Source organism: Eucalyptus grandis, chromosome 11, assembly GCF_016545825.1.
Source record: "Eucalyptus grandis isolate ANBG69807.140 chromosome 11, ASM1654582v1, whole genome shotgun sequence".
Classification (NCBI taxonomy): domain Eukaryota; kingdom Viridiplantae; phylum Streptophyta; class Magnoliopsida; order Myrtales; family Myrtaceae; genus Eucalyptus; species Eucalyptus grandis.
The window spans coordinates 38,780,526-38,806,855 of record NC_052622.1 but is presented as its reverse complement, the minus strand read 5'-3'; the positions used below and the strand labels follow the sequence as shown (position 1 = coordinate 38,806,855).

Sequence of the window (26,330 nt, the reverse complement as noted above, 5' to 3'; positions counted from 1 at the left end):
TAAACTGAACTCGTCTATGGTTTATTTCATCCTCATGTTACATAAGAATAAGCACATGCTCCGTGGGTGATAGTTGATACCACATCTTTTGGTGGGCTTGATATAACCGAGTGAATCATGCCTTCTTTTCGTTAGGCTTGATACCACATCTACACGCCGCACCAGTTCCACAAAATGGGTACGAACACGGCTCGTCAAGGGACCGATCTCAGGAACGGGGAGCCACTCGGTAAATACTCCCACTCACCTTTGGTATCAAATGCAATCGTATATGTTAGAGCAAAGTCAGGAACCTGAATTTCCAAATGCCATTTTTCGGGTACACGAAGAGCCTCTCTCTCCAGGGGGAGCCCTCGATGCCTTGATCAAGTGCTCCATGGCCGGATACTACGCGGCACGCAGGCACTCCCGATGGCCTACGTAGTGATGTTGAACAGCCTTGGGCCCTCCGGTCCCAAAGAGCTCTTCCTGTTGGCCAGTGGCTTGGCCGGGACCGTGGTCGACGGGCGCTACTACTATCTGTTCTCAGATATCTTTGACCACCTGACCCTCCAACAGAATATCGATTTTCATCCACACTAACAGGACAGCGCAGCAGTTGAACAAAATTACCATCGCAAACAGTCCTCTTACCTCTGTGGGTGAGTCCAACGGTGAGGCCATCGATCGATATTTTTTTTAAGAGGAGAAAGCTCAAAACCGAACGGTTTGAAATGGTTACCGGACTTTGTTGCTGATTTGATATGCGAATGGGGTGAAGGTGAATGGGTGGCTGAGGGGTAAGTGAGTGGAGCTAAGAAAGAAAATTTCCAAAAATGTGCAAAGCCCGAGCTTGAGGTGTATGGAAGAGCAACGTTAGGATGGACCTATTAAACCCACAATAATGTCGACACCAAGTGGAGTCGGCAGTGGATGTTCGACGATGGATATATGCCTTTTAATCAGTATACCTACTCGAATCATTTCGGTATTTTCCCATGTGTTTGCACTCAAATAGTCAAATTTCGTAATGATCAAGTGTTGACCTCGGTCAGAGCGCCTCAAGTGGAATAGACAGCTTTTACTGTTTCTAATTGGCTTGATTGGAGGAATGTAGAAGAGACTATGAACAGGCAATTGCAAGGCCAAGGACGGAAGCTTCGGTGTCGGACGGTGCTCTCTACTGAAATTACACTGTACTTTTGACTGAAAACGAGTGCGGCGATGGGCGCTCTTTAAAATTTGGATTTCCTTTTGGGCTAATTTGATTGGATCATGCCATGTCAAATTAAGATCTAATTTACGTATTTGGACTTGGCAATGCCGTGACGAAGGGTCAATCCCTTCGCCATGTCAAAGCTTTTGAGCCATGTTATGAGCATACTTGGTGCGAGGATGTCTGTTGTCTTATATGAAAAGATTTTTCAAGTTTTGACGGGTTGGTGGGCTACATTGATACACTCTTCAACTTCAGACTTTCGGAATGGAATCCGTGGGAGCTAAGCAACTATTGCTTCAAATCAAATATTCGGAAATGAGTATAAAGCCCTAATGAAAATTATTTGAGGGTAACTATGCTGTTCGTCTTTTTCACGAGTTTGCCAATTATAAAATGAAGGAAACTAAAGGTGATTTTTGGGAAATCAAGCGACGAAGAAAAAGCTTCTCCATTTTTATTTTTTTTCTGCTTTTTCTTGGCGACATTTCTTCTTGTTTTCGCCCGACCTATCTCCCTGTCTCGACACCGCCATTTGAACAGCTACTCTGCCGTTGGTAAGCTCAAGATGCTTCTGTACTTTTTTAACCACATTTTCTGTTGAAGTTCGTTTCTTTCGAAACTATATAAATACTCATCGGTAAGCTGCCCCGCGGCTACTACGGGAACGAGTTCGTGCTCAGGTGCGCTCCGGCCACCGTGAGGAACCTCGTCGGGAGCAACCCGGCCAATGCGATGAAGCTGGCGCAGGCGGCCAAGTCGCTCGTCGAGAGGCGCTACCTGAGGTCGACGCTGGAGACGCTGGAGCACAAGGCGGCGAAGACGGACCTGAACGCCAGCCTGGTGATATCACGGTGGGCGAAGCCGGGGCTCGAGGACGTCGACTTCGGGGAGGGCAAAGCGGCGTTCATAGGGCCGCTGACCGGCGACATGTACTGCCTGTTCCTGCCGGTCGTGGAAGAGCCTCACGCGGTGCGGGTGCTGGTGTCGATGCCATGGAGAAGCGACCGAGGAAGAGACAATTGAATAAAGACGCGTGAATTTTTTTTTTTTTTTTTTAATTTCATTCGACAAATTTCTTTTGCTCGGTCTTTTTATTTGATTGGGAAGAAGTTTGGCTAGCCGATGGGCCGATAGCGACGGGCACGTGCGTAGGTTGCTCCTAGCTCATTATCCCATTACCCTTTTGCGATTTCTTTGTTGGAGACTAATGGAGCTTTCAAAAAAATTATGTGGGCATCGGCGGGAAAATGTGCTACGTGATTTATATTAAATGTTGCTTCAGGAAATGTCACATGCGACCAACCGATGCTGCTCAGTGTTAACCTGCTTGATTCAAAATAATAAGGGAGAATGAGAGAAGATGTGCTCTTTTTCTTTTTCTTTTTTTTTTCTTTTCTGGATTCATTCATGAAAATTGTCAACCACTCGCTAGCAATGGTAATAATGCCACTTGATAGTTTTTTAATAGTGCATTAACGAGTTTACTACATGGAGGCTCGTCTTTCTTTTTCCTTTTCTTTTTCTAATATCATTACGGTCGACTTGTGGCATAGCTCCTGAGCTTTTCGGGCGCTTTTGGGGTGCGCATGACAAAATTTCTGGACAGAAATTGATTTACGGCCAGAAATTGATTTACGGCGAAAATTGATTTCTCAATTTTTATTTCAGAAACTTAGCTTCGATTTCTTCTTCAAATCTATTTATAGAATAGAAATGCTTTTGAAATAGAGAAATCAAATGCATTACCAAACGGTTGCTCCAAACTCATTTAAAAAAAACAGAGAAATCAAAAAACAGAAATTTTATCATGCGCAGCCTTGGTCGCGCATCCAAGTCATTCAGTTGGCCTTCGGCCTCTGGATACCTCGATTCGTCTGTAGTGCAGGTTTGGTCGTGCGGTGGATTAAGATAGCCATACCTCTTTACTTGGCCCACTACTTACTCACGGTCCTAAATGGGGAAATTGGGAAAAAAAAATACAAACCCTAGGAGTCGCAGTTAATAAAAAAAAGAAAAAAGAAAAAGGAAACGAACAAAAATCCAATGGGCAGCCGGACAAGCAAGTTGTGCCCTTTTCCTAGGCAAATGTGAGATGCGGACTCATTTCCTTTTTCTTTACCACCTCTTTTCCATGTCCTGCAAATTTCACATTTATAACTCGTGAAAAAAAAAATCTTACACGGGCCGGGAATTTATGAGCCCAGTAAATATGTGGGCTGTTGCATCGTGTGGACCGTGCATACGGAACACATTATTAAAAAGCTGTCATCACTGAGCTCATATATACTCGCTCCACGGTAGTATTGCTCACCAAATTAGAAACTGGAGGAAACGGGAGGGCAGGCAACGACAAGTTAAATGGAAAGGAAATTTTTTTTATAGAATAAAAGCAGAAGCATGGATTGTCCCTAAGATTCTTATTTAAATATGCTATATTTAGAAGCGATCTTGCCGATGAACTCTCTCAGGACACTTAGTAACTATAATTAAGGAAACATATTCCCAAAACATGAAAAAAAAGGGTATGTTTGAAATGATATTTTTTCTTTATTGCAATGTTTAAACACTTGTTAATATAATTCTATTTTTTTTTTTGATCAGCAAACATCATCACTTGATTTACTATTTAATATTAGGGAAAGTTACACTCAGAGCGTCAGTGCATAGAAGATCAAATAAAGCAGGGGGGATTAGCAATCCAGTTCTGGGGTAGGATGTTGGTTCGGCATGCCTTCGCTATCCAATCCGCGGATCGATTCGTGCTCCTATTGCAGTGGGCCATGGATAGGCCCGGCAGATGACTGAGTTGTGCTCGGGCCCGGTTCACGAGCGGTTGCAGTTCCCAAGTCAGTTCAGTCGAAGTCTTCAACGTGTGCACTAAAGGCAAACAGTCAGAATGTACTTGAGGAGAGAGAAATCCGCGGCTTTTGACAAATTTTAGGGTTTCTTCCATCGCGATCGCACGCTTGAAGAGACGAAGTGGCCTCGACTATCTTCGCAAATCCGTCGACGAGGAACCCCTTGTGATCTCTGCAAACATCGGCGATGGTTGCTCTGTGTCGGGGAAGTTCTCTTGTTTCGCTCAGTGCTTCGTTTCTGTCCAGATTTGGTTCGAAAGATGCGTCGAGGTTGATTCGAATTGATCCTGGAGGAGGTGGACACCAGGCTTCAGATAAGACTTCAATATTGTTCTTGCTTTTTGGTTTTTTGTTTAGATCTATGAAGCTTTCTGCGAACGCCTCTGCTCTGGCTATTGTTTCTTGCGATCTTAGGATTTGATGGTTGAAGATGCTCCGATTTCTTTCCTTCTAGATACTCCATAGTACGACCGTTATGTGGTTAAAATTTCCCGAGGTGACTGGGTTCTGTTTTATGCTACAGATCCAATCTTCAAATCAGGTGAGTCCAAACCTGGATATCCGTAGATGCAGAGGGGCTGACTTCCAAACCTTGGCTGTCCATGAGCAGAGGAGGAGAGTGTGTTCTAGTGTTTCTACTTCCAGTTTGCACAGGGGGCATAACGGAGAAGGTACGATCCTTCGGTAGTGTAGATTTTCCATAGTTGCTAGGGCATTGTTGCATGCGTTCCGGAGGAAAATTTTTATTTTGGGTGGGGTTGTGGAGTGCCAAATAAATTTCCAGAGAGATCGGGATTGGCTGTGTAAGATGATGTTGCTTGTGTGTTCTGTGATGAGACAGAGACGTTACGGAATGTGAAATAACCGCTTTTTACTGAATAATTGCCTGATTTTGTGTGCATCCATACCGGTTGATCCTCTTCATCAGGTAAGCCAATGGGTGTGGCTAGAATTTCCCGTACCGTTCTTTCGTCAAACATAGAATGTAGAAGAGGCTCATTCCATGTTCCCGTGCTGGATTAATGATATCGATACTTTTAAGGTTCATGGTTTGATGCTTGGCCTCCTATTATGCCGCTTTTTAACCACCTCTCTCTCGTTCCGATTGATGTTTTTTTTTTTTTTTTTTTCTATTTCCTATCCGGTTCATCACCTGAGGAGCAACTGAATCCCTTGCCTTGATGAGGCTTTGCCATCCCCACGAGGGCCGTGATCCTCTGCCAGCATGCCAAAAATCTCCATGTGAGTAGTAAAGGCCTTTCAATAATTGAGTTACCAGTAAGTCTGGATTTGTGATTATTCGCCACATCTGTTTTACTATCATTGCTGTATTGAAAGTCTGTAGATCCTTGAAACCCATGCCCCCTTCACTCTTCCTGGTTTTTATCAAATCCCACTTCTTCCAGTGAATGCTAGCCTTTTTCTCATTGCTTTTCCACCAAAACGCTGCAACTTTTCTCTCGATTGCTTTACAAATCGATGTAGGAATTTTAAAGATTGACATGGCATATTGTGGGATTGCTTGAATTACTGCTTTTAGAAGTATTTCATTTCCTGCTTTTGATAACATTTTTTCCTTCCAGCTATCCAGTTTGGAGTTGACCTGTGCTAGGATCCATGCGAACATGTCTTTCTTGGATTGCTCCCAGTCTGAAGGTATGCCCAAATACTTACCTGTCTTTGTAATTTTTGGTACTCGAAGTGTTGATGCCATGTTTCTCTTTAGAGCTGTAGGGCATCCTTTATTGAAATAGATGCCTGATTTGTTGAGATTTATTACCTGGCCAGAGGCAAAACAGTATTGATTTAAGATACCAGCCAAGTTCTGACATTCAACAATTGTTCCATGCAGGAAGAAGATAGAGTCATCGGCAAATAGTAGATGAGACAGGGTAGGGCAGTGGTTGTTCAACTTGATTCCAGTAAGTGAACCTTCCTGTACAGCTTTCTTCATTAGAATGGAGAGCACATTGGCGACGATGATAAAGAGGTAAGGTGAGAGGGGGTCTCCTTGGCGCAATCCACGAGTAGGTTTGAAGGAAGGTAAAGGCTCTCCATTTAAGTTTATGCTTTGAAGATACTTGTGCTCACGCATTGCATGATCCTCGAATCCGAAGTCACGAAGCCTAATTTTGTTAGACAAGCCTGTAGAAAGTCCCACTTGATGCAATCGTACGCCTTTTGCATGTCTAGTTTTAAGACTGCTTGAAATTTTTTCTTCCTGTTACTGGTTCGCAGCCTATGTAGCACCTCCTGAACCATCAGTATGTTATCCTGAATCTGCCTGCCTCCCACAAAGGCACTCTGTTCCTCTGCAATGATGTGTGGTAGAATTGGTTTGAGCCTGTTTGTGAGTACTTTGGAAAATTCTATTTAAAACAATGCAATTTTGAAGATTCTTTTCGTGCATAACACAACGGAAATCAATGCTTAGAAGCTGTGAAATCTCCTTAATTAGTTTCTTATTGAGCCTTGCAGTAACATTCTTTAATAGAATCAACATTATTGGACGAATGAAAGAGTAGTTAGATCTGTGTAAAATTTCGTTGAAATTGTTTTGTCTCCCTAAGATTTCAGAAACATTATTATCTCAAGAATAACATATTTCAACGTGTAGGGGACCGGGAAGTTTCTAAGTGTCTTCCTAACTCGAAGCTTCCGGACACCCACATTGAGTCTGAAAATAATATTTTAAGAAAAGCATTCACGCAAATATCAAATTCACCACGCCAAAAATATAAATAAACGAATGGAATTCTTCGAAAAATAGACTGGTGGATTGTGGATTGGGGTGAGTCACTGTACTCATACTCCCACCTCGCAAGCACGCACATCATCTCTGCATCGCCATTTTGACATCTTATGCCACAAACATTTCCTCTCTCCTTCCTTTCGCCGATGGCGGCCCTCGCCCCGGCCGTGGGCATCGCCGGGGAGCTAACAAGGAGGGCAAGCCCGGTGAGGGCTTCCCTCACCGGATCGCTTCTCTCGTCGGATCGGCGAGACCGACCTCGCCTAGGCTACGGTGGCAAAGTTATGGGTTTTTATATTTGATGGGTCTACTTAAGCCTATCCGCCTATATTGGGCCAAAACTCGACCCATAAGTGAAGGGCCCATAAAAGAGTACAGTTATTGTAAAAAAAAGAAAAAAAAAAGAGGGGGAATATTTGAGTGGTTGTGATATATGAACAGTTATGATATCTGAGCAATTGTGTTATCTAAGTTTGCGTTTTAGAAAAGAGAAAGACATTTTCTCTGTTTTTCTACGTTCTCTCGGTTTTTCCCTAAGAAATAGTACGCTCATTTTCACGAACAGAATCAGGGCTTCTAAGAATTCCTCATAAAACTATGATGATGGTGCTTAATCTGTGAAAACTAAGGTATATCCGACTACGTGATATACTTTTTGATTAGTGTAACATGTTTTTCTGGGCACGTTTTCCACGTTCATTTTCAATGTTTGATTGAGTATCATATCGTTTTTAGGAATTTGTTTCCCTTCATTGGTATCAAAGGGATGTTGTTCATGTTTCTTGATCATTGTTGATATTTATAAATTGCTTTTGGTTAAAATTTCGTGAGATGCTGCCGCCAGACGTTAAAGGACAAAAGTCCCAACACCCTGTACTGTACCCCCCCTCTTTGATTTTCCGTAAAATGCAACTTGTTTATGATAGTGTAGGGTCGTAGTTCTCGTCATGACGAGAAAAATGACGGCTCGTCGCCGGGGCCATTGGACGCGTCGCCACTCGTGGCCGAAGATTCGGCGTTGTCGGCACGTGCAACGCATGCGCACGGCAAGTGCTGGCGTGTGCTACACACGTGCCTGCATATTTTTTACCGATTAGCCCCTGTTTTCTCAAGAATATTACGTTTTTGCCATTGATGATTGTTTTTACGATTATACCTTTATTGTTCAACGTTATTACTATTTTGCCCCTAGCTAACCTGTTAACCTGACCCATTGACCAGTTGACTCGACCTGATCATCCGTTGATCGTTGACTAGAGTTGACCACCGTTAACCAGAGTTGATTTGTGTTGACCATTGTTGACTGGTTGTTGACTGGCGTTGACTGACCCAAAAAAATGGAAAATTATGTTTTTCCATTTTATTCATTGTGGATTATAAGTAATCTCTTTTGTTGTGCATTTATTGCAGGAACCATGATGCATTTTGTACGCATGCCTATATTTCGGAGAACGGACAAAGAAAATGCGAGACTTGAAGGGTTAAAAACAAAATTAGCTAATTATTGGTGGAATGACGGTGATGTAGTATTACACGTGGTTAGTGTAAATCAAATCATACAAGAAATTATATGGAATGGTTATCCTATGTCAGATTTTGAGAATGTGCTGGCCCTAATGAACACTTTTCCACCTGAATGGCAAGTAGTGTTGGATCATTTATGAGAGGTCAACATAGTCCCGGATTATAGGAGGCTTGCAATAGCTTTTGTAAGAGAATACTATAAAATCGAGTTAACTAAAACTTTAACCATTGGGTTGAGTATCACATGGCACAAAATGAATGCGCCTTGGAAGAGCCATAAGAGCTCTCCAAAGGTCTTTTCGTGGTTGACTAATGTACCTTCAAAATTCTCAAAGAATTTTACTAAGAGATTAAAAAAGACTTTCCCAGTTGATGAGATAAATGAGATTATTTGGGTTTAATTATTTATTTTTCTTAGATTAGTTTGAGATATTTTAGGTGTAAATATCTCTTTCTATGTTGATATTTTTCCTCTGAATATATTATTTATTGTAAATGACATATTTAATTATTGAAAGTTCAATATTATCTATCGTTGGAAATTAGTATGCTAATTTACAATTCTTTGTGGGAAGTTTAAGAAAGTTTTAGTGACTTTACTGAACTTATTTTTGCATGAACGATTATGTTAATGATAATTTCAAGTTAGAATTTTGGATGATGATTGGAAACATAGTGACCTTTTGATTCTGAAACATTATTTGAAATTATTCATTAATATGATAAGTTTATGCAAAATTGATGTATAAATGATAAGCATTAATAATTCGTGTATATGTGTTTGATGTGTTCAGATCCAATGGCTTCAACAACTAAGAGTATAATTGCTAAGTTGAACAAAGAAGAGAAATTGAACAGTAAGAATTGTGAAATATTGAATATGAAAATTCAATATATGCTTGAAAAGCAAGAAACGCTAAAAGCTCTTAACCATGTTATGGAGGAACTTGAGAATGCTGTGCGCCACCTTGAGCTAGCAGAGAACCGCCTAAAGGCATTTGAGCGGGAAACAAATATTTGCTGTGCTGGTTCTAGCTTAGAAGGGGCTTTGAGCTCTAAGTGCAAGCGCATTGATTCATTCAAAAGGTGGAAATGTGAGGGATCAAGTCATTCTAACAAGAAACTAAAATTTAACTAACATAAGAGAGGAAAACAATCTCAAGTGAAGAGAATTTTAAGGGTGAAATGTTATAATTATGATCAGAAGGGTCACTATGCTCGTGACTGTCGTGAGTCAAAGAAGGTAGACACCCCTTATACTTTTAAAAACTTTGCTTATGTATCAAGTTTTGTATTCTTAATTGAATCTAATCATTTGTGGACTATAGATTTGGGAGCAACAAATCATGTAGCAAAGGATAGAGAATTCTTCGTGGAATTTCAACGAGTACCGACTTGAATTAAATGGATTTATGTAGAAAACAACTCTAAAGTTAAAGTAAAATGAATTTACACCTACCAATTAAATATGCGTAGTAAAAGCACCTTATTCCTACATGATGTATTATATGCTCCAGATATTCGTCGGAATTTAGTGTCTGTTTTAGTGTTGGTAAAGCTTGGTTTTAGTATGAACTTCCACAATAATGGTGTGGATTTATATTTGAATACAAACTACTATGGTTGTGGTTATTTTCTAGATGGTTTTATTATATTGAATGTTGACTGTGGTAATATCAATGTTTGTTATTCCCTTTTCATATTTTCTAATTCATATGATAATGATGTGAATGTATCGTATGCTAGACTTGGTCATATTGGTTGTCGCGACCTACCCGGGGGAGGGAGCGGAGTTTAGGGTATTTGCTTTTAAGGGCGGGCCTAAGGCCCATAATTAGACACGAGCTCCCAAGCCCCATACCCGTGACGTTGAGATATTCTTAAGAAATTTTGCATAAAAGGAGTCGTCACTAGCCTATTGGGGTCGGCTAGAAACCAAGTGAGGCATGGGAGCGTGCCTCACTTCCCTACGCAACCAGAGAGTCTAGGATCGGGGACTTGATTACACTAATTAACTAATTAGTGCCCTTTTGGTACCTAATCTTGTTCATTTTAAAAGAAAATGATTTTTGTCAAGCAGTCTTGATTGATTTTATACATATCCACTAACATGTGATGTGATCATACGGGTGTACAATCATTAAAATAACAATTAGCAACTAAGGAAAGCGATTAAATAAATTGCATGAAAGAGCAAAAATTCAACACCAAGGAAAAGATATATACCAATCCTAACTAAATTAAAGAAGCCAAAATCAGCATATCAATATTATGCATTCAAACGCATTTGTCCCTAAGGACAATTGAAACCTTAAGATAAAGCTCTAAAGGCTTAATCAAACTTAGATATGCTTCCGAATTGAAAGGTTTCCTATTTTTAGGAGAAAATTACTCCAAAGCTTAATTTCAACCTTTTCAAGGAAATTTTTTTTAGATTTTTCTTTTCTTTTAAAAAAGGAATTTTCGAATTCTCCAAAAAAAAACTGGATTTTTGCAATTTTTTTTATTTTTTTAAGAAAAATCGAATTTTTAAAATATTTTCTGGGTTTTTTAATTTTCGGAATCTTTTTGAATTTTATAATTTTTAGAAATTTTCGGTTTTTTCTTTTTGAAAATTTTTGATATATTTTAATATTTAATATTATTATATTCAGGAAAACAAGTCTAGACAGGATAAAACCGATCCGACCTACTAGCCCAATCCGACGACCCAAACTTACTCTAAAAAAGACAAAACCTATTTAAAAAAAAAAAAAAAAAACTTTTTTTGCCTTTAAAAAAAATAATAATGTTTTAAAAAAAATTTAATTATTTTTTTTTGTCTTTCCCTATTTTGTCTTTTCTACTGCCCTCCCCCTTTCGACGACTCCTCTGCACAAGCCAACATTTGCTTTCCTTTTCTCTTTTTTTTTTTTTTTTTGCTGCACTTTTACTTCTCTTGCTTTTTCTTTTGTTTTTTTTTGTTTTATTTTTTTTTCCCTTTGGTCTTCTCCTCCGCGTGCTTTCTTCTTCGTGCATCTTCTTCTTCCCCGACGTCTTCATGAACCCCTTTCCATCCGACAATTTCCCCCACCAAACCAGTGCCAACGAACGTCATAACTTGCAAAGGTTCACCGGTGTTTGGACCATTATGGCCCGTTGGTCATACCGCTCGACCGGCGGCGACCGCTACCGACCACCTTTTCCGACGACCGATAACCCGTTCACCGGAACAAAGAAAACCCTCACTCTCCCGACTACGCATGATTATTTCACGAAGGCCACACCAAAACACAATAACCATACGAACAAGAAACATGATTCAGCAGCTACATATGTAAGCAAGGATCGATTATAAGCTAAAACAAGAACTGACTTTTCGGATATCTCTGAGGCATTTTGTCGAACAGTTGGAGGTGCAGTACCAAATTTCAAGGTTTTTTGGCTCGATCGAGCCTTGAACGTGCCTTGGGGGTCTCGAACACAACATACAAGGAACATGGGAACGAAACGCAAGGGCGACGAGGGCCAGAGCTTGCGCGAGCCGGACGGCCGCGAGCTCCAGCTCGGTGCGCCTAAAATGGAACAAGGAGGAGCCGAACCTACCTGGTCAGCTCGAGGATGTCGCCGGGAAGGTCTTCGGACAAGCCCGTGCGTGACTGAACCGCTCACGGTTGCTCGTACCGCTCTCTCAGTTCGCCGGCTCTCTCCGCTCGATTCAAGCTTCTCACCCTCGGCCTTTCTGTCTTTCCCTCTTTCGGTTTTTCTTTTTCGGTTTCTCTCTGTCTCTCCGTGCTCCCCTAGGCTCCTCCTCAGCTCTCTCGGTTTCTCACAGTTCCAGAAGAAGAAGGTCAAGAAGCGGGATCTCGAGCACTTCTCTTGCTCCAGCTCTCACTCTCCAGGACTTCTCTCGCCCCAAGCTCTCTCTCCGTTCTATTCCTTCCTTCCCTTGTGGAGTTCTTCTTTCTTTTCTTTTTCTGCAGGTATTCCGAGCGAAGACCTCCTGCCGTGCCAGCTGGTCGATCGGTCTACTTCCCTGACCCGCGGATCGCGTCGAAAGCCCTGCCATGCCGATCCTCTGCCTTGCCTCCTCTTTTCTTCCCGTTTCTTTCCTTTTTGCGCTCTTTTTTTTTTTTTTTTTTTTTTTTTTCTGCAGGAACCTGCGCGAAGACTACGGCCAAGCCAGTTGCCGGCCGGGTGCTCCCAACCCGCGGATCATGCTGCTCGCCTGCCCCTTGCGATCTCCTGCTCCTCTTTGTCTCCGCTGTTGTTTCTTCTTTTTTGCAGGTTTGAGCTCAAGAGAGAGAAGACAGATGGGATGGGCCGCGAAGGAGGAAAAGATGCCGGGCTGGGCCTAGGCCCATGCGAGGGTAAAAGAAGAGGAAGGAAGGGGGCAGGCCGGGCCATGGCTGGATTCGGCCCGACCTAACCTCTAGACGTTTTTTTTTTTTGTTTTTTTTTTAATGTTTTGTTTTGTTTTCCTTTACTTTTTTTTTTTGTTTTGTTGTTTTTTTTTTTAGTGACTAATTTCTAATTCTGTACACGATTAAGTCCTAAATAAAATGACGAAATTTAGGTGTCAACATTGGCCAACAATGTATGAATAAGCTAGCCAAAAATGACTTATTAGGTAATATTGAAAAAGTCGATTTGCCTATATGCGAGCATTGCTTGGTAGGGAAAATAACAACGAAACCATTTAGAAAATGTAAAAGAGCTGATTTTCCTTTACAATTAATCTATTCGACATCTGTGATTTAGTGAATATAAAAGGAAGGCATGAGATTGTTTATTTCATTACATTTATAAATAATTATACTTGATTCGGACATGTCTATATAAATCTGAAGCATTGAGTTGTTTTAAAAAATTTATGAGCTTGGTAGAAAATTTATTAGATAAGAAAATAAAAGTATTGAGATTCGATCGGAGTCGAAAATATTTATCTAATAAGTTCAATCCTAATGACAAATATTCGAGGGTAGCTGCGCTGTTAATTTTTCATTTTTCATTTTTTGATCAAAACGCTGTTAATTCTCCAGTCATAAAATAAAATATAAAAAAGGTTAGGGTGCTTTTCCTGTTACACTCCATTTCCCAGTAGATGGGAGGTGGACTTAATAGTTTGGTTCACCAGTACAGTGACGTCCGCGTAGTTGCTGATGACTTTCTAGAATCTTAAAAAAAGAAACAATAGTGCAAAATGCGGCAGTGCAGCCAAAATTCTCATCGCATGATCCTATTGATTCAGATCGTGACCCCAACAATCATGATACGAACATTGCAAATGCCACGATTTACCCTAACGTCATGGGCTGATGTGATTGTGCAATTATTTATGGGCACCCCCTAACGATATGAAAAAACATCCTCCGATTGTCAAGATGTTTCCATTTTGTACGAAGCGTGTTGGCTTCCCAAATGGCAAACCTTTATAAATATTTTTCTGCTAACAGGTGCTTTAAATAGTTTGGCCATGTAAAATTACAAGATTTCAGGACAAAACAAAGATTTTCAAAAGCATAGAACCCCTCATCCTTTTCATTTTTGGAGACAAGAGTTCTCCTTTTTCTTTGCCACATCTTGCCCATTTTCTAGAAATTTCACATTTATGAATTATAAAAGAGTCCTTTGAGTGGACCCTCTATAGGATTCACATTACCCAAAGACTATTATTTACTGGGTTTTTTTTTTTTTTTTGGACGAGTATTATTTACTGGGTTCATATACATCATTCTATAGAAGTATTGCTTACGAATTAGAGACTTTTTTTTTTTTTTTTTGGCCAATTAGAGACCTGAGGAGAAAAAAAAAAAAAAAAGGCAAGCGACGAGAAGTTAAATCAAAAGATTAGATTCTAATAGAATAAAGGATAAACATGGAGTGCCCTTGAGATACTAATTAAGTATATTTTATATAGAACGGGTTTTGCTAGTGAACTACCTAGAGGCACTTATGAACTATATTTAAGGAAATATTTTCATTTTTATTGGACTTACTACACATGCATGAAAGACACAATATATTGGAAATGATAAATTTTCTTTAAGAAGGTGAATGGGTGGCCAAGTGGCAAGGGAGTGGAGCTACGAAGGAAGACTACCAGAGATTCGCAAAGGCACAGCTTGAGGTGTATGGAAGGGCGACGTTCGGATGGGCCTATTGGAGTCTGCAGTGGATGATCAACAATGGCTATATACAGCTTAAATCAGTTTACCTATTCGAATAATTTCGGTATTTTCCTACGCATTTACGCTCATATAGTGGATGTTCGTGATAATCAACTGTTGACCTTGGTCGGAGCCCATTAAAGTGGAATAAATAGCTTTTACTGTTTCTGAATGGCTTATGGCCATCGGCAAGATTGATTGGAGGTGTATGTAGAAGAAATTATGAACAGGCAAAGCAAGGCCAAGAAAGTAGGCCGTGTGGGATGGTGCTTAGATTTCCTTTTGGAACAATTTGATTGGATCATGTTAAGGTCTAACATACGTAATGAGACTTAACAGCCCCATGAAAACGGGACCACTCCTTCACAATGTCAAAGTTTTGAGCCACGTTATAAACACACCAGTGCCCTGGAAATTTGCTTCCTTGGGAAAGGCTTCTTGACTTTTAGCACGCCGGTGCGTTTTAATGACTTTTCAACCTCGAACTTTCGAGCTCCATGTGAACTAACTAGCCATTACTAAAAAAGAATGCTCATGTGACTAACTTTAATCCACTATGAGATTAACAGCCGTTTTGGAAAAAAAATAAGTGACAGATAATTAGAAATTATTATGAAGTGTATTTTTTTTAAAGGTTTTATGGCTTACAAAATGCTATTATTTTTACAGTGACCTAACAACTGTAATTTTAGAACAACTGTTACTCAAATCATATATTTCATTACGGGTGTTGGACCTTTATGGCAATTATTTGAAGGTAGCTGGAGTTGTCCATCTTTCCGCACCAGTTTGCTGATGATAAAATCGAAAAAGGTAGGAAAATTGTTCAATCCATCTTAAATCGATTGTACAAATGTCAATTTAGTCCTAAACTTTTCAATTTTTCCAATTTATTATTAAATCTTTGTGCGAAATTTCAATATAATCATTCTATCAAACTTTCGTCGAAAATCGCTAATGTAACAATTTAGCCATCATCAATCGTTTACGTGACACACTATTATGTCAAGGATTTTTAGTGAAAATTGATTAGTAGGATTACATTGGACATTTGCATTAAAGTTTATGACAAAACTGGTGAAATTGAAAATTTTAGAATAAAATTGACATATGCATAGTGAATTTAGGATTGAATAGATAATTTTCCCCAAAAAAGAAAAGGCTAAGGTATTTTTACTATTACAATCTAAATTCCACGTGTGGCATGTGATGTATAGTTTGGTTCATAAGTAGAGTGAAGTGAATACAATTGATGATGTCTTTCCAGAATTAATGATTGCTAAGATGTTACCATTTGGAACGAAACCTGCTCTTCCATGACTAGGATGACTTTTGTCTGTTCTAATCTAGTAAAGTCTTTTCTTAATGTCGTCAAAAGCATTCAATCCCCCCCCTCTTTTTTTTTTTTTTTTTTTTAACACTTCTTGCTCATTTCCTAGAAAAGAAAGAACAAAACAATTATTAAAAAATATCCCCGTCAACGTTGGCCATGTCATATAGGGCAATATATGTCTACAATAACAATTTTTATTTTAAAAATGTTTATGACTAAATTTACATAATTAAAATGTTTAAAGACCAAATTGGTACAAGACAATAGTTTTATGATTTTTATTTTTATAATTTTTGCGAATTATTTAAGGGTAATTGGGCTGTTAGGGCCCGTTTGGTTCGACTTTGGAGAAATGTCTTTGGCCAAATGCAAATATCTTTAGGATAAAGGGGTTTTCGGGAATGCTCGATCGTTTGGCAAATTACGCATTAGAAAGTTGCTTGTGCAAAAATACCGTTTGGCAAAACTTATTCCAAATGGGCTTTTTGCTTTTAATTTTTTTTTTAAATCTGAAAATCGAATCCGACGGCGGCGGTGGTGCCGGGCGGCTAGATTTGGCTGTCCGCGACCAGATCTAGCGGCCCGAGGTCATAGAAGCCAGATCTGGTGGCTCGAGGTCCACGCGACCTCGAGCGACGCGGACCTCGGGTGGCGTCGGCGGTTCCGAGTGAACCCGGGCGACGAACCGCCGATGCCGCCACGAGGTCCCCGCGACCTCGGGCGACGCCACCCCGGGTCCGCGCCGCCTAGGTCGTGCATCACGGCACCCCAGGACGGTGGTCATCGGCGATGCGCAACCCTCGGGCGGTAGCGGCGGTGGCTACCGAAGAAGCCTGGTGGCCGGGAAGAAGAAGAAGAAGACGAGAAGAAGAAGAAGACAATGGGGAAGAAAAATGATGAACAATAACCATGGCATTTCCCAAATGCCGAATGCCGAATGCTGCCCCTCCCCAGCTTTGAGCATTGAGCATTCCAAATGCTCATATTTAGGTAAAGGAGTTTCTAAAAAATTTGCCAAACACTAAAATTTTTCTCCAATGGGCTTTGGGAGCCCAAAGCCCCTTGCGAATGCCTAATCAAACGGCCCCTTAGTTTGCCAACCGTATAATAAGGAAAAAGAAGAAGGTAAAGGTACTTTACTGTTATACTTCGATTTCACATTGGATGATGGGGGACTGACGGGTTGATTCACAAGTACAATGACGTGAACGTAATTGCTGGTGATTTTCTAGGATCTTGGGCTGATGTGATTGTGTAAGTATTTGTGGACACCCAAATAATATGGAAAAAACATCCTCGGTTTGTTCCATTTTGTGCGAAGCGTGTGATTCCTAAACAGCAAACATAAATAAATATTATTTTGGTAACAGGAGCTTCAAATATTTTGGCCATGTGATTACAAGAGTAGGGGACCAAAAATGAAAATTGTCAAAAGCATCGGATCCCTCGTTCTTTCTTTTCCTTTTTGGAGACTAGTGATCCCTTTTTACCTTTACCCGGTCTTGCCCATTTCCTAGAAATTTCACATTTATAAATTATGAATCTAATATTTATGAGCTCAATGAATTTGGGCTGTCACATCGATGGACACTTTATAGGATTCACATTATTCGAAGGCTGTTATCAAATATGTTCATGTATATCGTTCCACAGAATTATTGCTCACAAATTAAAGAATTGTTTTTTTTTCCAACTAATTAGAAATTGGAGGAGACAATAAACGGGCAAGCAACAACAAATTAAATTGAAAGGAAAATATTTTAATAGAATAAAAGGATAAGCATGGAGTGCCATTGACATACTTATTAATTATATTTTATTTAGAAGAACTCTTTGAAGGCACTAATTAACTACATTTAAGGAAAATATTTCATTTTTATTGGACTCATTACACGTAACATGAAAAGCACTGTATATTGAAATGATAAATTTTCTTTTCTGCAATGTTGTTGTTATAGATATATTTAATAAAACACAATTTTGAAGGTACTTCTTGTGCATAACATAGTGAAAATCAATTTATTGAAACTTATGAAATTTCCTTAACTACTTTCTTAATAGGAAAAGTATTAAAAAGTTTTAAACCTATTACATTAGTGTCAATTTAATCATAAACATTTTAATTATGCCAATTTAGTCCTAAACATATTTATATAGTGCCAATTTAGTTCTTTCAGCTAATTATTGCCAGATATTATTAACATGAACACTAGCCTGTCTAGGTAACATGATCAACGCTCATGTGAATATTTTTAAATAATATTTTAATAATATTTTAATTTTTCTTTTTCCCTTTCTTTTTTCTCTCTTTTATTCTTCTCCTCTTTTTGATGGTCAGTGGGGCTGGTCACACCTAAACGAGGGTGGCCCTTGCCGCCATAGGCAAGTGTTGGACTCCCTCGGTGAGGGTGGCCTTGTCGATACTCACCCTTGCCCCAACGAGGTCGACTCTTGCCTAAGGTGGCGAGGGCCACCCTTGCTCAAGTGAGGCTAGCCCTTGCCAGCCACTGGAAAGAGGAGGAGAAAAAGAGAGAAAAAGAAAGGAAAGTGAAAAAAAAGAAAAATTTCAATAAGTATTAAAATATATTCATGTTAGTGTCGACTATGCCATATAGGTCGATTGATAACCACGTCAGCAATATCCGACAAAATTAATCGGAAGGATTGAATTAGCATTATGTTAAAATGTTTTAAATTAAATGGAGATTATTAAAAATTTTAGGATTAAACTGACACAAATACAATAGGTTTAAGACTTCTTTTTTTTTTTTTTTTTTTGACAATTCTGCCTTTTAAAATGAGCACAGAAAAGAAGGTAAATGTAAAATTTCGTTAAATGTATTTCATTCTCCGTGAGAGCTAAGACACGTTATCATCTTCAGAGAAAATGAATTCAACGGGCGAGGGACGGGAAGTTTCTGAGTTGAAGTTACGCGGCAATCCATGCTAGGCGAGTCCGCACGAAAAGTCTAAGAGAAATGCACCAAGTCAACCAGAGAAATAGACCAGATCACTAAGTGTGAATAGACAAGCGGCTTGTGCCAACAGGCAGACGACTTAGGCTTCAAGCTAATTACGTGAGCGACTGAATTCTGCCCTAGTCATGCAAGCACGCATTGCAGCTTTACTTAACCATTTCGAAATTTAAATATATGAACATTTCTTACACGAGTACTCTGGGATATGACTTAGTGCGAACTTTATGTGTTCCTTCTGAGGCAATCGGTTGCATAACTGCCTGCTGCCTCTTTTATCTTGATTTTGAGCAGGGAAGTTGAAAAACAGAAGCCATGGAAGTCATCAGCAATGGGATCCGATCAAGCCGCAGCCATTCCGGTCACCAGATGGAGAATCGCAACCCGAAAATAAGAGCAGTCAATCTGGGAGGCTGGCTGGTCACGGAAGGATGGATCAAGCCTTCCCTCTTTGATGCAGTCCCCAACAAGGACTTCTTGGTACTTTGCTATACACACTAATCACCTCAGTGTTCTCGTTGCTTCTTTTAACCGATGATTCGTTCGGTGTCGACGATTTTTCTGGTTCTGGAACCATGTATAATGTGTAGGATGGGACCGGACTGCAGTTCAAATCGATGATGGTCGGCAAGTATCTCTGCGCCGAGTTTGGAGGAGGGCGCCGACTAGTCGCCAACAGCACAGGGACTCCTGCTGGGCGTTGCCCAGCAGGTTCCGGCCCCCAATGGGAGACATTCAGGGTGAGTCAGCTTTAAGAAGATAAAATATTAAAATAACAATTGACTGTGCAAACCCGCGATGTAAGTTCGGCGAACTTGCGTTCCACGGTACCCAAGTGCAAATGAGTAATATTTTTCGGCTACCACCATCCGAATTTTCGGCTCAGGTATTGTATTGTCATCGATGTCATTGGAGTTATCTCACGGGGACACGGGGACTAACATCGAACAGCGTTGGGGACGGAGCCAATGCGATTACGATAACTGGCTTGTTACTTTTACGTAAATAATTCTACCAGTGCTTTGTACTTGTAGCTGTGGAGAATCAACGAGAGACTCTTCAACTTTAGGGTCGCCAACAAGCAATTCGTCGGCCTTGACTCTGGTGGGGATGGTGTCGATCTGGTGGCCACTCGCGATTCGCCGGGAACCCTAGAAACCTTTGAGATCGTGAGGAACACAGATGATCCAAGCCGGGTCAGAATCAAAGCTTCCAATCGCTGCTTCTTACAGGTCAGCAATCTCTTCCCCTTCCCTACATCTTTTAGAAGAATAACCACAAATAACCTAAGACGGCAAGAAATTATTGGACGAGCATCATACATATACTGAGATGTACCTGCACCGTGAGAACTAGTGAAACCCATATCGCCCCCGCTCCTCCTCCTCCCCGCCCAGATTTATTCTAGCGCATGTGTAACGTCCACCAAATAATTGCTCGAGACTAGTCTACTTAAATGGATGTTAAAAATAGTCCATTTAATTAAAAGGCCATCTTGATTACGATTCTAGTCCATCGCATCCGTCATAAACATATTGAGTAAATAAATGTTATCCCTTACATAGTAACGTGTTAAGTAAAGACTAGCGAAGTGAAAACTTTTCGAAATTTATTTGAAGCAGAGATTGAGAGAAACAACAAAAATATTAATAAGATAACACTTCATAGCATCAAGTGATGCGCAGCGCATAAGATCTTCTAACAAATGATCAATGGGGACTTAATATACAATAAAAAGAGAGTGATTAGAATGTGTTTTGCAGGTAAAGACAGAGGAACGAGTGACAGCTGATTATCAATGCGACGAGAGCAATGTGTGGAGAGATGAAGACCCATCTGTGTTTGTGATGAGCTTCACTAAAAGATTGGAAGGCGAGTTTCAAGTCACCAATGGTCTTGGACCACAAAAAGCCCCAGAAGTCATGAGGGTACGTAATTATAAAACTCATATGTGAATATAGTCAAAGTTTGCACTTCTCAAATTGATAATTAATCAAATTATTTTTTTTATTGCCAAATTATAGCTTTAACTAAACTCATTCCATTGTATTTATTTATTTATAATCTTTTTGGTATTTTGGCTTGCGAACGAGTTTTCTTTTTAAAGGAACAAATTCTAACCGGTGTTTATTAATATCTGTCAGAAATAGGAGATGCAGCAGCTGCTAGAGTTTCCTATGACTCTCCTATGCTCCTCATAGGGTCTTCATTCCCGACAGCATAGTAATCTTACTTAGCATATATTGCTATGTAAAATGATGGAATATATAATACAAAATGACATCATATGATTTGCACAACCTACTCTTACCAAGCTCAAGTAACTAATTACTGAACTTAGCTAGAGGTGAAACGCTTGGACATAGTGTCAATACTTATATGCCGCATCAACTTACTTGTTGGAATCTTCGCAATGGAAACAGCAATTTGTGATCCTGCTGCGAGAAATTCTCATTTACGTAATCTTGACCTGACGTGTTGGGTTCTTTCATGGTACATGTCAAGTATAGCGAAACCATGGGTCTGTATGCCTATTGTCTGTAAAAAGTAGCAATCATGGCAACGCATGGACACAGCTACCCGTTTATAGACGAGAAATACCTGATCTAAGAAGACTGATTTATAAAATTAATTTGTTAATTAGGGTGCCAAATTGGGATTAGTTGTTGAATATGATTTTCCTATTTACATGGGTAAGTTTTGCTTGAACTTGGATCTACCGGACCAATTCTATTATGGCCGTCCATGTTATGAGTTTTATATGTGGAACTCACAAAACGGACACCTATAATTGACTTTATTCATTGGACTCAGTTTCATATACAAGATATTACCCTATTCAAAGGCTTACTTGCAATTTGACATATAACTAAGTAAACTGATTCGATATGCTAGTTAATAACTCTAGCATCGCACTTTTCCAATAGCAAAAAATAAATTTTCCTAAGCAATTATCTGTCCAAAATTTTTAAGCATTTTCATATTAGTCTGAGTACGCTTCTTCTCCTTTTATTTGTTTTATTAAGAGTGTAACCATGACAGGCTTTTCTTTCTTTTCTTTTCTCTCTTGAGCTCGTTATGCGGACCTCTCCATTCCCTTTTAGTCACTCCATCTAAACTAAGTGTTAATATAGTTTACTCGGGGAAGTCTCAAGAGTGATTAAGATCACTTCAGCAACCAAAAGATACTATAAAAAAAAAAGGTTTATGCTCTTGATTTGATTAAAAGATAATTCTCTTATTTGATTAAATAACATTCTTCTATCAAAGCAATAATTCTTCTTCACTTCATTATTCAATCAAATATTTACAAAAGAATAAGTCAATTGTACCTATTACATTTCTGTTTGGTGGATATATAATATTTTAAAGTATAAGAAGATACCGCTACGAACACAGGTTATGCACTAGTGTGTGCATATCTATAATCTTGTAGACTTCAATAAAAGGTATTAATTGATTATAGGAACATTGGAGCACGTTCATAGTGGAAGATGATTTCAAGTTTGTAGCTGAGAATGGATTGAACGCGGTGAGAATTCCCGTGGGTTGGTGGATAGCAAGCGGCCCAAATCCTCCACGCCCTTACGTCGGTGGTTCCTTGGCCTATCTAGACAATGCCTTCTCTTGGGCAGAGTGAGTCTGCTGCCATCTTCTCTTCATCTTGTTACGCACAAATGCAGTATATAACGTATCAACTACGTTTATTACTTGCAGGAAGTATGGGTTGAAGGTGATAATTGACCTGCGTGCAGCACCTGGTTCCCAAAATGGCTGGGAACGCAGCTCGTCAAGAGATGGGTTCTGCGAATGGGGAGACACATATGACACCATTCAACAAACCCTCCATGTCATAGAATTCCTAACTTCGCGGTAATTAATTAACCTGTGGTTCACAAACCTTAGTCCGAGTACTAGGGTTATCATTCAATTTTGCCTATGTAGATACACCAAGAGCCCGAGCTTTTATGCGGTCGACCTTCTGAACGAGCCACTCGCGGAGACACTCCCTCAGGAGACTGTCAGCAAGTACTACATTGCCGGGCACAATGCTGTCCGCAAGCACTCCTCCTCTGCTTATGTGATCATGTCGTGCATGCTGGAAACCTCCAGCAAGGAGCTGCTGCTCCCCGACGCTACCAGCCTGGACAGGACAGTTGTGGATATGCAATGCTATTTTCTGTGCGACACAGAATTGGACACCATCCAAGATACCCTTCCTTTATTTTACGAAGATTGGTTTGCCCAATTGGAAAGTCTCGCTACATCAAATGGACCTCTCATTTTTGTGGGTAAGTCCAAACCTATACCAAAATTTTCATGGCATTGATGCCATATATGTACTAATTTTTGCGTGTACATGTATATATAAGAAGTGTGAACCTATGATGTAATGTGAAATTGCAGGTGAATGGGCAGCGGAGTGGGGACCGAATGGAGCAACAAAAGAGGAGAACCAAGAGTATGTGGAGGCTCAACTGGAAGCATACGGAAAAGCCACGTTTGGATGGGCGTATTGGACTCTCAAGTGCGAAGAAGATTTTTGGAGCTTGGAATGGATGATGAAGAATGGGTACATTAAGCTTTAGATATTCTCCCTCCCTCCTCTCCTCTCTCTCTCTCTCTCTCTCTCTCTCTCTCTCTCTAAGTCTATGCACTTTTTAATATATTGTAAGTTGTAAGCTCTGATTATCTTTCATCAAGTAAACCTTTAGTCATCTTTGAATGCAAAAACTGTCTAGGCAAGCTCTGGAGCACATGCGACCCACCTTATAGACCTTGTAGCTTCCATGAAGATTTTTGGTTACATAGTGATAATCATGAGACTCTCATGACTTATAACAGATTTATTTTACTATAATGTAGTTGCAAAATTCTATTATTCCATGTTTGGGAAAATAGATTTTGATGATAAACTTTAATAAGTATAGGTAATTGTCAAAAATTATTGGGGGAAAAAATGATTGGCGTACTTTTTCCAGCTAACATGTTGGTAACTTATTAGTAATAATAAAATCATCATTTTGTTTATTAACTTATCAACTTTTATTTCTATAATTTGTCGTTGCTTCGAGTTACTTAATTTTATGTCGAATTATTAACCTATAAATCCAAACTTTAGGTCTAAATGACCAACAAGTTTTTTCCTTTAATGTAGTTGCAAAATTCTACTGTTCCACGCCCAGAACATTAGATTTTTTTTTTCCGCGATGGCAAATTTTAATAAATATTGGTAAGTGTCAAGAATTTATTGATAAAAAAAGCCGGTCGATTTAATGAAAGGGACAAAAGATACCCATACCTTTTTCTCTTTGATGCACGAATAGCTCTCCTTAGCTCTTCGTCTCTTCTCCTTCTCAGTCAAAGTCAGCAATGACGGCTGATGATCAGTCATCGTTGTTCTCCATTCTTCGGAGAACGAATCCAGGGAAGCTGCTCGTTTTCTTCTTATTTTCATCTCTTTCCATTTATTGTTCCGCATGCCGATACCATAGCATGTAATGTGCATGCTTCCAGTCAGCATATATTTCTTCACTTGCGGCAGACGGGTCGAGTCCTATATTTAAATTCGAAACATACTTTAATAATATTTATGGCTCTAAATCAAATATTTTTTGTAATACGTGAAGGTGCCCTATAGTATTGCCCAAAAATGGTAATAGTGTTGTTCATTCCCTGTCTTTTCACCCATGCCCAAAAAGAAGAAAGAACCTAAGCTTTCGTCTCACTCTGAATTTATTACCTATGATACTCTAGAGGAGTGAAAGTGGAGGCCATTGTTTCACGTTTGACAAATAAAGTCAACTCGTCCATGGTTTCCCGTATGTTACCTAAAAGTAAGCATATGCTACATGGGTGACAGTTGATACCCAATCTTTCTGTAGGCTCTATATAAGCGAGTCAATCATTTTTTTTTATTTATCCTTATCATCCTCTTCATGCAAACGGGTTCAAATGAGCCTTAAATACATTAGACCAGATACATGGAGGAAAAATTGTATTGAATTATATGATCTTGTATACAAATACATTGACCTATTTATAGTGTAAGAATGAGACCAAAAAAAGGAAACAATAGACAAGGATTTCTAATTTCTATTTACTGAACTAATTCAGGATTAATTGAATCAATTAGAATCATAATCAAGGTCGAGGGCACAATCAGAATCTTCAATAATATCCAATCGTATTTCCAACATCCATTACAATCACCCCCGTATGAGATTCAATCTCGGTGCTCTATCTACACAACATAGATCAATGACAACATGAAGTTCGCACAATTCTCTCTCATAAGTCTTGCATTGACCGCACTTAATATTTCCGTAATATTGGTACGAAAACTGGTGTGAAGATTATGATAAATCTGCACGCAGCACTGGGTTCACAAAGTGGGTACGAACACAGCTCGTCAAGGGACGGATCTCAGGAATGGGGAGCCTCTTGGCAAATACTCCCACTCACTTTTTGTATCAAATGCAATCATTTATGTTAGAGCAAAGTCAGGAACCTTATGACCGAAAAAAAAAACAGTCATGTACCTGAGTTTCCAAATGCCATTTCTCAGATACGCGAAGAGCGTCTCTCCAGGAGTAGCCCTCGATGCCTTGAGCAAGTACTCCAAGGCCAGATACGATGCGGTGCACCGGCACTTCCCAACGGCCTATGTAGCGATGTCAAACCACCACAGGCGCTCCGATCCCAAAGAGCTCTTCCCACGGGCCAGCGGCTTGGCCGGGACCGTGGTCAACGTGTATTGCCACAATCTATTCTCGGATATCTTTGACCACCTGACCATCCAACAGAATATTGATTTCATCTACACTAACAGGACAGCGTAGCTGAACAAAATTACCATGGCAAATAGTCCTCTCACCTTTGTGGGTAAGTCCAACGGTGATGCCACTGATCGATTTTCTTTTCTTTTTTTCATGACGATTAAGCGCAAAAGCGAACGGTTTGAAATGATTACCAAACTTCCTTGTTGATTTGATTTGCGAATTGGGTGAAGGTGAATGAGTGGCTGAGGGGAAAGTGAGTGGAGCTAAGAAAGAAAATTACCAGAGATGTGCAAAGGCCGAGCTTGAGGCGTATGGAAGAGCAAACGCTAGGATGATCTACAATGTCAATATAAAGCTTTAGTCAGTTTACCTATTCAAATTATATCGGCATTTTCCTATACATTTTCACTCTTATAGTCAATTTCGTAATGATCAACTGTTGACCTCGGTCTCCGGAGACCCAAAAAGAAACTGTTGACCTCGGTCAGAGCGCCTTCAAGTGGAATAAATAGCTTATTTTACTGTTTCTAATTGGCTTGACTGGAGGGATGTGGAAGAAATTATGAACAGGCGAGCGCGAGGCCAAGGACGGAAGCTTCGGTGTCGGACGGTGGTCGTTACTGAAATTGCACTATCCTCCCGACTAAAAATGAGTGCGGCGATGGGCGCTTATGAAAATTGGATTTACTTTCGGGCCAATTTGATTGGATCATGTCATGTCAAAGTAATATCTAACTTACGTAACCCGAAAGGTCAATT

General features: G+C 39.8%; 1 protein-coding gene across 1 annotated transcript; it reads left to right on the top strand.

The window, feature by feature from the left end:
• Positions 1–19,104: 19,104 nt before the first annotated feature.
• Positions 19,105–23,378, top strand: LOC104451237 (probable glucan 1,3-beta-glucosidase A). The gene is made up of 8 exons (XM_039305335.1): positions 19,105–19,269; positions 19,380–19,529; positions 19,824–20,021; positions 20,553–20,717; positions 22,256–22,425; positions 22,507–22,662; positions 22,735–23,081; positions 23,197–23,378. The coding sequence occupies exons 1-8, from the start codon at positions 19,105–19,107 to the stop codon at positions 23,376–23,378; spliced, it is 1,533 nt and encodes a 510-aa protein (XP_039161269.1).
• The last annotated feature ends 2,952 nt before the right edge of the window (positions 23,379–26,330 follow it).

Coding starts and splice junctions, on each gene's coding strand:
- LOC104451237 (XM_039305335.1), top strand. CDS start 19,105: ATGGAAGTCATCAGCAATGGGATCCGATCAAGCCGCAGCCATTCCGGT. Junction 20,718..22,255: donor AAGCCCCAGAAGTCATGAGG/GTACGTAATTAT, acceptor AATTGATTATAG/GAACATTGGAGCACGTTCAT. Junction 22,663..22,734: donor ATAGAATTCCTAACTTCGCG/GTAATTAATTAA, acceptor TTGCCTATGTAG/ATACACCAAGAGCCCGAGCT.